At 44.5% G+C, this 11,894-nt stretch overlaps 1 protein-coding gene across 1 annotated transcript in view; it reads right to left on the bottom strand.

Moving 5' to 3' along the window:
* Positions 1 to 5,143: 5,143 nt before the first annotated feature.
* Positions 5,144 to 11,894, bottom strand: part of LOC110534844 (sarcoplasmic/endoplasmic reticulum calcium ATPase 1) — a 115,937-nt gene continuing 109,186 nt past the window's right edge. The window contains exons 21-23 of the mRNA XM_036989612.2: positions 10,437 to 10,554; positions 9,851 to 9,968; positions 5,144 to 9,405 (exon numbers count right to left, since the gene is read on the bottom strand). Coding sequence (XP_036845507.1) covers positions 9,362 to 9,405; positions 9,851 to 9,968; positions 10,437 to 10,554 — 280 coding nt within the window. The 3' untranslated portion in view covers positions 5,144 to 9,361. The remainder of the gene's footprint in view (positions 9,406 to 9,850; positions 9,969 to 10,436; positions 10,555 to 11,894) is intronic.

The following is an 11,894-nucleotide window of genomic DNA, read 5'->3' on the forward strand; positions in this document are numbered from 1 at the left end:
GCCCCCTTTCTTACAATATAGCGCAATGATCCTTTTCTAAAGACACCATACATTCACTTAGGGCTAATGAAAAGGATGGCAAATTCTAATCGAGGGGTTTTCTTGCGGGGGGGGGGGGGGGGGGTCTTTGTAGAAGCAACTTTAGATTGTTTTATTTTCTGTTATACTTTTTGTAGTTTGGGGCAACACAAATAAAAATCACCTGAACTTTCTAATTTAACTTGACAGAATTGACAGCGTAGGAACTAAGTTTTGCATTCGTGTTTCTCAGGGGAACGCTATTAGTGGTGACCAGGGGGGAAATGTATAAACACACCATACAGAATAATAGAGGCCTCTAGTGGCCAAAAGGCCATTTAGCATGGGCAGCACCATTGAGGGCTACAACCATTTTAATGTAGTCAACCGGGTGGGACTTACAACTTCATTGGCTGATCCCTCCTGATCACCCTGTTGGAGTCATGTCCAACCAGGTCATCAGGAGGACTCAGCCTATCGTGATGAAGCAAATGGACTACTTCAAAATGGAGATTGCCTCAATGGTGCTAGCCATGCTTCACAGACGCTATAAAGGCGAGTCATCTATCTCTATGAAACACACCCACAAGGCCTGTTGATAGAAACCAAAGATTATGGATATACTGACAAGATACACATCTTTGCGCCCTAAAAATGGGAGTCATCCACAAAGCGGCACTGCGGTTTGTCTAGCTCCCGCCAATCCTTTCTTTTGATTGGTAGATACATCTCATTATTTTAATATTAGAAGACGGTTGTCAACCACCTGTATTCAATGGAGATGCTATGCTACTAGCCTCATGCTATGAATATGCATAGCCATCTCAAGACAACTACGATATAAAGTGTTTTTTTCTCAAAGTTGTCCTACTTATATCAATACACTCCTAAAAACTTAAGCATTACGAAACTTCTATTCAATCAAATTAACATCAGATAGCAAATAAGACAGATAGCAAATTTTTCCTGACAAAATTCGAGGCTCATTGACCTCCATACAAAAAACTCATTGCTTGGTGGGCGAAACAACGGGAAAAACTCCACCTGCTGGAGGGAGACAGATTTTCCACTGAGTCAGGCCTCTCTCTTCCTCTCCTCTATGTAGAGAGCTTCTGCCCACTGAAGAAAAGGTCCATCTCTAGTCTGTTCACCGTGCTGTAATGCAGGTTTGATGTGTGTTTAGGGCGACCATTTTATGCAGTCTGGTTGAAGATAAATGTTTGGCGTGGTCAGAAAGAGAAGTAAGTGTATGGAGGGAGATCAGTATTGGGTGTTTTGTTTGATAATTGGAGTTTGTCACAGTTAGCTGGCACAGTCAGAGTGGTCGGCTTCTCTCAAGCTATACCGAGTACAATAGGATACAGGTGCTAACCAACCCTCAGTCATCAATAACCCCCCCCCCCCCCACTTCAAAGTACAAAATGTTTGGAAGTCCGTAAAGCTACACAAACAAGTAGTGGTCTCTGGATGAAACAAGCACTCCAAAGTCGATTTTTCCCGTGCCTCTTTCCCGGCAAAGATGTCACTGTCTGTTATCATTCGGTCCCTGTCCAACGGTGCATTCAAAAGCACTGATTGATTGGTTAAAATGGGCAGTAGTGTGAAGGCTGATTTTTCAGGTGATTGGAGCAGAAACGAGGATCAAGTTATGTGGAGAAGGCTGGGCCTTTTTAACAATGTTTGACAAAATTCCAAATGTGTGTAAAGTTATACACTACATGATCAACAGTATATGAACACCTGCTTGTCCAACATGTCAGTCCAAAATCACGGGCATTAATATGGAGTTGGTCCCCCCTTTGCTGCGCTAACAGCCTCCACTCTTCTGGGAAGGCTTTCCATCAGGTGTTGGAACATTGCTGCGGGGACTTGCTTCCATTCAGCCACAAAAGCCTTACACGAACCCAAACAGGCTGCGCGCGTGCGCCATCGTTTACCATCGTGCATAAATGTATTTTGTTCCCCCACACCAAACGCGATCACCACGCGCAGGTTAAAATTTCAAAACAAACTCTGAACCAATTACATTAGTTCGGGGACAGGTCAAAAAGCAATAAACATTTATGGCAATTTAACTAGCTAGCTTGCACTTGCTAGCTAATTTGTCCTATTTAGCTAGCTTGCTGTTGCTAGCTAATTTGTCCTGGGATATAAACAAGTTATTTTACCTTAAATGCACAAGGTCCTCTACTCTGACAATTAATCCACACATAAAATAGTAAACCAAATCGTTTCTAGTCATCTCTCCTCCTTCCAGGCTTTTTCTTCTCTGGACTTTATATTGCGATTGGCAACTTACATAAATTAGGTGCATTACTGCCACCAACCTCGTTCGTCTTTCAGTCACCCACGTGGGTATAACCAATGAGGACATGGGAGAGGCAGGACTTGCGGCGCGATCTGCGTCACAAATAGAACTACATTCTATTTTAACCCGTGGCAACGCCGACACTCATTGGCGCAAGCGAGCAGTGTAGCGGTGTAGTCAGGGTATTAGTGACGTTAGGCGCTGATTAGGCCTGGTCCGAGGTCTGCGTTGTAATTCATCCCAAAGGTGTTCGATGGGATTGAGGTCAGGGCTCTGTGCAGGCCAGTCAAATTATTACACACCGATCTCGACAAACTATTTCAGTATGGACCTCGCTTTGTGCCCGGGGGCATTGTCATGTTGAAACAGGAAAGGGCCTTCCCCAAACTGTTGCCACAAAGTTGGAAGCACAGAATCATCTAGAATGTCATTATATGCTGTAGCGTTAAGATTTCCTTTCACTGGAACAAAGGGGCCTAGCCCGAACAATGAAAAATAGCCTCAGACCATTACTCCTCCTCCACCAAACTTTACAGTTGGCACTATGCATATGGGCAGGTGGCGTTTCCAGATTTGTCCGTCGGATTCATCACTCCAGAGAATGTATTTCCCCTGCTCCAGAGTCCAATGGGGGGTGAGCTTTACACCATTCCAGCTGACACTTGGCATTGCGCATGGTGATCTTAGGCTTGTGTGCGGCTGCTCGGCCATGGAAACCCATTTCATGAAGCTCCCGACAAATAGTTATTGTGCTGACGTTGCTTCCAGAGGCCGTTTGGAGCTCGGTAGTGAGTGTTGCAACCGAGTACAGACCATTTTACCCTTTCTTTTTTTTAGCTGAACTTACTATGCATAGTAATGAAGTTTTTCCATGGTAAATGTTGACTTATTAAAGATGTTTGTTCTTTAACAAGAAAGTCTATTAAATAATGACGGCCTAAACAAAATACTGTTTTATTATTGAGAGATTTATCATTGACTGTGTAGCCAGTTCTCCAGTGTAACTCGTCTTTGTGAAAGCAGAATATTAAGCGCTAATTACAAATCTAAATGAAGTAAGTGCAAGTGGTTGATTGACTGTGTAGTGGAATTACCTGAAGAGAGACATTTGAATGTTTCTCCAGAATAATCACACAAGTCTCAGTTGAGCCTTTCAGTAATGTCCCATTATCCTCTTCTGTGACTTGAGGCAGCCTAGCATATGAAACGTTATGATGGGGGGGGGTGATGAGAATAAAAAAAATAAAATTGCCTAAAGATGTGGGCCTTCACTCGCAGGGGGAATAGAATGTTAAGCTATTTAGTGGTTTTCAAAATGTTAAACTTAATTCTGTGCCTTGCACCACAACATAGTAATTGTAGACCAGCCTGAGCACATTAAGTGCAACTGACTTTGATTGTGTGTCAAATGTATTATCTCTGATTAATGATCTGACCTCTTATCATCGCTCAGTCAGATCATCATAGATCATTCACAGTAGGATTTACAGGTGCACGCGTGTCCGAGTAATACTCAGGCTTAATACCACACTTCATGCTCAGTGTGTGTGTGTGTGGCTACCTTCCAATCAGGTCCTCAGGAGACGGCTCAGGTAGTGATTCATCTTTATCTTCCATGTAACACTCTCTGTTCTCCTCATTATAAAACACCAGATATGACCTTACCTAGTATATTTTATTTTTTTACCTTTAACTAGGCAAGTCAGTTAAGAACAAATTCTTATCTTCAATGACGGCCTTGGAACAGTGGGTTAACTGCCTGTTCAGGGGCAGAACGACAGATTTGTACCTTGTCAGCTCAGGGATTTGAACTTGCAACCATTTCGATTACTAGTCCAATGCTCTAACCACTAGGCTACCCTGCGCCTCTACACTCTAACCACTAGGCTACCCTGCCGCCTCTACACTCTAACCACTAGGCTACCCTGCCGCCCCTACACTCTAACCACTAGACAACCTGCCACCCCTACACTCTAACCACTAGGCTACCCTGCTGCCCCTACACTCTAACCACTAGGCTACCTGCCGCCCCTACACTCTAACCACTAGACAACCTGCTGCCCCTACACTCTAACCACTAGGCTACCCTGCCGCCACTACACTCTAACCACTAGGCTACCCTGCCGCCACTACACTCTAACCACTAGGCTACCTGCCGCCTCTACACTCTAACCACTAGGCTACCTACCGCCTCTACACTCTAACCACTAGGCTACCCTGCCGCCTCTACACTCTAACCACTAGGCTACCCTGCCGCCCCTACACTCTAACCACTAGACAACCTGCCACCCCTACACTCTAACCACTAGGCTACCCTGCTGCCCCTACACTCTAACCACTAGGCTACCTGCCGCCCCTACACTCTAACCACTAGACAACCTGCTGCCCCTACACTCTAACCACTAGGCTACCCTGCCGCCACTACACTCTAACCACTAGGCTATCTGCCGCCTCTACACTCTAACCACTAGGCTACCTACCGCCTCTACACTCTAACCACTAGGCTACCCTGCCGCCCCTATATGGTTCCATTGGCTCTTCTAGTGACGCGTCACAGACATTTGGCTCCTCTAGTGAAGTGATGCGAGTCACAGACATCTTCACCGATGGCAAAATGATACAATCCCTCCCTCTACTGGTACGATTTAATTCAGGCACTATCACTTTGCCGTACACACGTAATATCGAAGAACCAAACTTATACTGAACAGAGAGTACAGATCTTGTTCGTCTCCCCATGAAATGTTCTTTAAAACAACCCAACCCACCGCATTCAACACATAGTATAGCAAAAGGAAACAAACCTCTCTAAATAAATAAGATAAATACTTTTTATTTCCATGTATTTGTCACATATAAAATTGTGTCCACATTTAATATTAACAAGGCAATAAAGAAAATCCTTTATTTCTGAGTGGTGCGATTCAGGCTCCAGAGGCTTGTAAATGTTTCCTATTGGTTGACAGGGAGAATGGTCCAATGGGAGCAGAGCCAACTCTAGATTGGTGACTACCTGATTGATAATGCGCACATGGGGTGGCTATTTTATCAGAGCACAAGATGCCAACCGTTAGCCTGACGGTCCCAGATCTGTTTCTATGGTCAAGTCAACTGTTATGGTCGATGTCAATTGGAAACTTGGCAAGACAGCACAAACAGATCTAGGACCAGGCTATCGAAGCGTACCATGGTTAGAAGAGGACCACCTTCCTAACTGTGACCCAAATGACTAACGGGGGGGGGGGGGGGGGTCTCTGGAGCCTGTAGTCACTCCAAGCCTTTCAACACACATTAAGCTTCATTACACAAGATTCATCCCTGCTCATCACCCTGTGTAAAGACATAATTAATTTAGAAGTGCTCATCACCCTGTGTAAAGACATAATTCATTCAGAAGTGCTCATCAAACATTCTTAAACCAGATTACTATCATTGTAATTAATTATTTACTCATCAAAATTATTATTCTCTTGGTCATTATGAAGATTATTTGTTTATTTTTGTCATTTTCTTCTCTCCTAGCAACCGCGTAAAAAAAACAACAGCAATGATAAATAAAACCTTTTTCCCTAGTCGACGAGAAAAGGGAGATCCTTAGATGAGCTGAAAGTAAAACTGAAATAGTTTCTTGTAGTTGGTTCTCTCTTGCTGTTGGTAAGTAAGTAGGTTTCATTGATGTCACGTATCAGAAAAAGTCATAATATACAGTATAGGTTATTAATTACAGTAACAAAGTATCCATGCGATCGTTCTTTCTCGTTTTGCTGTACAAAGTTCAAGGATTCAGTAGTAAATAAACAACAAGATACTGTACAAACCCACATCACTGCTGGACAGCCTGAGTACCATCATGATCTGGGGCTGAGGACCAGCTAGGAAGCACACCAGCGGTCCTGAAGCCTTCTGCCACTGATAAGCTAATAGATACACTAGAAAGCGCTTCTGCATCACCTTGGTATACATTTTCCTTGATGAAACCAAGCGTGGCTACAGTGTTCTCGATCTTGACTCTCTACACTAAGCTCAATGCTGTGTTGTGTGGCTAACTGGCTAAAGAGTTAACTGGTTGTCGTTAACTGGTTGTCGTTGACTGGTTGTCGTTAACTGGTTGTCGTTAACTGGTTGTTGTTAACTGGTTGTTGTTAACTGGTTGTTGTTAACTGGTTGTCTCACCTTTAAGAGCCGGTCTTTCTTTTCAACTGTTACAACTGTAGGCTACGCTGTTCTTCGATGAAATCGAGACTGACCTGGTCAGAACTCGTCTGATCTGGAGTGATAGGACTGACCCAAGACCAGTCCAGTAGTCCTACTGGTTGGTGCTCTAACCAAGGATGCCCTATAAAAAGGTGTCTCAGTATGGAGGCTTAGTATGGAGGCTCAGTATGGACGAGACACTGATTAGAGTCTTCTTCCCTCCAGCTATCCCACTGGCCTCAGCCCACCCAGCACGGTTCCACAGCGAACCCCCCCCACACCCCACCAAAAAAACAAGAGCTAAAAACACAATCCAAAACTTCCTAGATTCATTCAGTCAAATACGCCATTATTACTAGTTTTAAAAACAATACACAAATAGATAACCTGTAAAGGCAAAAAGCATTGGCAGTAGCAGCACAAAGATCAGGCGGATGAGCTGGAGTCAACTTGTCTTACTGGACATTCTTTAAGGATACTGACGGGGTGTTATTCCTATTCATTAATATCAAAACTAAAAAGGGCTAGATGGGGTTAACAGTGTAAACAAGTGTTTGGGAGGGGGGGGTGGCTGGAAGCCTGGAAGTAGAGTGGGAGTGATGGGGGGGGGTCTATGGGAAAAAAAATACATTAATTATTTGACCTTAAGTGGAAGTACAGCATGTTGGGAGTGTTAAGAGTCTTGACATGATTGACATGTGTGCATGTTCTTCTGTGTGGGAGACAAAGGTCTCTGATATACCTCTATGAAGGCTAGCCAATTCAGCTACCTTGCTTGTAAATTCTCCTCCTCACCCTCCTCTAAGCATCCTTTCCAAAGCAGAAGTATATTTTGTGCAGCTACAGCCGTACGAGTAGCACTCTACAGCTACAGCCGTACGAGTAGCACTCTACAGCTACAGCCGTACGAGTAGCACTCTACAGCTACAGCCGTACGAGTAGCACTCTACAGCTACAGCCGTACGAGTAGCACTCTACAGCTACAGCCGTACGAGTAGCACTCTACAGCTACAGCCGTACGAGTAGCACTCTACAGCTACAGCCGTACGAGTAGCACTCTACAGCTACATCCGTACGAGTAGCACTCTACAGCTACAGCCGTACGAGTAGCACTCTACAGCTACAGCCGTACGAGTAGCACTCTACAGCTACAGCCGTACGAGTAGCACTCTACAGCTACAGCCGTACGAGTAGCACTCTACAGCTACAGCCGTACGAGTAGCACTCTACAGCTACAGCTGTACGAGCAGCACTCTTCAGCTACAGCCGTACGAGTAGCACTCCACAGCTCCAGCTGTGATTAAGGAACATAGTTCTTCTGGAATGGACATGGGAAGAGGGCTGAAGGTTGGCTGTGAGGCTGGATGGGCTTGTCACAATAGTCTGGCCAGAGTGGGTTTGAACTCAGTGGGTGGAGAAATCATTTCACCTTGGTTGGCTTGTCTCTGGGCTGACCCCGGCTCCCCCAGTAGCAGCTAAGCAGCAGAAAGCTATTCACACATTCAGGAGATAGAGGCCTACACTACACTGCCCAAGGCTGAATGAGTCACAACTCAGGCCCAAAGATGCCTGCCTGCCTCTTCAATAGAGAGAAGGGAGAAAGGGAGAGAAGAGAGGGAAAGAGAGGGAGAGCGATATAAGAGAGAGGAGAGGACAAAATCAGAGCCAAACAGCAGAAATCAGCTCAATATACAGCAAGCAGATGTCCATGTGGAGAGAAAGAGGGAGGGAAGGAAAAGGAGGAAGAGAAAGAGGGAGGGGAGGAAAATGAGGAAGAGAAAGAAGGAGGGAAGGATGTAGAATAAGAGAAAGGAGGAAGAGAAAGACGGAGGGGAGGAAAAGGAGGAAGAGAAAGAGGGAGGGAAGGATGTAGAGGAAGAGAAAGAGGGAGGGAAGGATGTAGAGGAAGAGAAAGAGGGAGGGAAGGATGTAGAGGAAGAGAAAGAGGGAGGGAAGGATGTAGAGGAAGAGAAAGAGGGAGGGAAGGATGTAGAGGAAGAGAAAGAGGGAGGGAAGGATGTAGAGGAAGAGAAAGAGGGAGGGAAGGATGTAGAGGAAGAGAAAGAGGGAGGGAAGGATGTAGAGGAAGAGAAAGAGGGAGGGAAGGATGTAGAGGAAGAGAAATAGGGAGGGAAGGATGTAGAGGAAGAGAAAGAGGGAGGGAAGGATGTAGATGAAGAGAAAGAGGGAGGAAAGGATGTAGAGGAAGAGAAAGAGGGAGGAAAGGAAAAGGAGGAAGAGAGGAATGTGGTGATCCAGTTAAAAGAGAGTAGTTACAGTGTGATGGTCTGACTACCATGACCCTGGCAGAGCAGCACAGACCACTGACAATACTGTGGATCTGAATGACAGAAGCCTTGGCAGACCGAGGGGTTCATATGGGGTGGGATGGACACATGAGTACTGGATACACCCAAAACAGTCTGCCACAGACATCTGGCATGGGGGGTGGGCCGACACCTCAGGCCGAGCAGCGTGGTTCCTCTTACTGCCCGTTGGTAGTATCTTCTCCTGCATGTCAGTCTCTGTCTGTTGTTGGTACCATCAAGTCTGTCTGTAGCCTCCAGGTTATGCCCCTCTCTCTCTCTCGCTCTCTCTCTCTCTCTCTCGGTGTGTAGACATCACAATTCCCCGCTCTCCTCCTACCCATCTCTCGCTCTCTCCATGGTCTACCTATTGCACCACTATGTTACTGTACAGAGTCAAAAGCGATGAGTGGAAAGTTTTTAAGTCCTGGGTGTGTTTTGTAGTTTTCATCACGCTTTCCTGGGCCTACGTGTGTGTGTGTGTGTGTGTGTGTGTGTGTGTGTGTGTGTGTGTGTGTGTGAGTGAGAGAGAGTCTTAATATTTTAGCTGCCTGTTCCTGTACTTCTTGTCGTCGTTGTCTGTTGGGGAGGAGAAACACAACATCAATAATAATACCACATGAACGTCTACAGTACATGGATGTGTCCATGCATAGGGCTTAACCCGGAGCCAGAAAAACTAATGGAAACTAACAACAAAATATATAGCTAAGTCCAAAACCTAGCAGGTTTTTAGCTAAATATGTACGTTCCGAGAGGTGGAAGGAGGAAGCAGAGGGGAAGAAAAGACTAAGGAAAGAATACATTTTCTAGAAGAAGAGAGGAGAGTGTTTAGGCTGAATAAAGAATGCAGAAAAAGAGGGGAAAGCAAGAAACCGTCACTTTGGGGGATTTTTCCAGTAAGCCCTAGAAGAGAAGCTATCCTTAACTCTGTTGTCTCACCAAAGCCCCGTTACAGTCTCTATGGAAACCAAACAATCACATTCCTCTACAGGAAGCTCATTTTAGACACTGTGAGTTGTACCGTCTAAGTGGTTGCGGGAGATGTACTTGAGGGCCTCGTCCAATAGGATGACAGGAAATGATATCTTTAGGACCACGATCCACTGGCACCAGGTCAGAGGGATCACCTGGAAGATCAGCTAGATAGAGAGAGGTCAGAGAGAGAGAGGTCAGAGAGAGGGAGAGGTCAGAGAGAGGGAGAGGTCAGAGAGAGGGAGAGGTCAGAGAGAGAGAGAGAGAGAGAGAGAGAGAGAGAGAGAGAGAGAGAGAGAGAGCGAGAGAGAGAGAGAGAGCGCGAGATCAGAGAGAGAGAGCGCGAGAGGTCATAGAGAGGGAGAGGTCAGAGAGAGAGAGAGAGAGAGAGAGAGAGAGAGAGAGAGCGAGAGAGCGAGAGAGCGCGAGATCAGAGAGAGAGAGCGCGAGAGATCAGAGAGAGAGAGAGAGCGAGAGAGCGAGAGAGCGACAGAGCGAGAGAGAGAAAGAAAGAGAGAGAGAGAGCGACAGAAAGTGAGAGGGATACACAATAAATCATACTCTTGCCGACAGACAGAGACAGCCAACCCGATGGACAGAGACTGTATATATACACACACACACACTGTACTCACAGGCAACGGCTCAACGTAGAGGATGAGGAAGTGGAGGGACATGGAGAGGAATATTGCTCCCAGCAGCCAGAAGTTGACCCACGGAGGCATCCTGATCATGGACTGGTTCTCTGACAGACTAGGGTCCAGAGGAGGAGTAGTCACATTACAACAACTACTGATCCCAGACCTGGGCAGCAAAACATAGTCTACAGGACAAAGATTACACTACAGAGGAGGAGGGGTCACATTACAACAACTACTGATCCCAGACCTGGGCAGCAAAACATAGTCTACAGGACAAAGATTACACTACAGAGGAGGAGGAGTCACATTACAACAACTACTGATCCCAGACCTGGCAAAACATGGTCTACAGGACACTACAGATGTACCAGGTCTGATATGCTGGTCCCGTGTGGCCCAGTTGGTCGAGCATGGCACTAGCAACGCCAGGGTTCAATTCCAGGGATCACCCAGGTGTAAAAATGAACGCACTCATTAACTGTCACTTTGAGTAATAGTATCATTAACTGTCACTTTGAGTAACAGTATCATTAACTGTCACTTTGTGTAATAGTATCATTAACTGTCACTTTGAGTAATAGTATCATTAACTGTCACTTTGTGTAATAGTATCATTAACTGTCACTTTGTGTAATAGTATCATTAACTGTCACTTTGAGTAATAGTATCATTAACTGTCACTTTGTGTAATAGTATCATTAACTGTCACTTTGTGTAATAGTATCATTAACTGTCACTTTGAGTAATAGTATCATTAACTGTCACTTTGTGTAATAGTATCATTAACTGTCACTTTGTGTAATAGTATCATTAACTGTCACTTTGAGTAATAGTATCATTAACTGTCACTTTGTGTAATAGTATCATTAACTGTCACTTTGAGTAACAGTATCATTAACTGTCACTTTGTGTAATAGTATCATTAACTGTCACTTTGAGTAACAGTATCATTAACTGTCACTTTGAGTAACAGTATCATTAACTGTCACTTTGAGTAACAGTATCATTAACTGTCACTTTGAGTAACAGTATCATTAACTGTCACTTTGAGTAATAGTATCATTAACTGTCACTTTGAGTAATAGTATCATTAACTGTCACTTTGAGTAACAGTATCATTAACTGTCACTTTGAGTAACAGTATCATTAACTGTCACTTTGAGTAACAGTATCATTAACTGTCACTTTGAGTAATAGTATCATTAACTGTCACTTTGAGTAACAGTATCATTAACTGTCACTTTGAGTAATAGTATCATTAACTGTCACTTTGAGTAACAGTTTCATTAACTGTCACTTTGAGTAACAGTTTCATTAACTGTCACTTTGAGTAATAGTATCATTAACTGTCACTTTGAGTAACAGTTTCATTAACTGTCACTTTGAGTAATAGTATCATTAACTGTCACTTTGTGTAATAGTATCATTAACTGTCACTTTGAGTAATAGTAT

Source organism: Oncorhynchus mykiss, chromosome 10 (assembly GCF_057628025.1).
Source record: "Oncorhynchus mykiss isolate SJ-2025 chromosome 10, ASM5762802v1, whole genome shotgun sequence".
NCBI classification, from domain to species: Eukaryota; Metazoa; Chordata; class Actinopteri; order Salmoniformes; family Salmonidae; genus Oncorhynchus; species Oncorhynchus mykiss.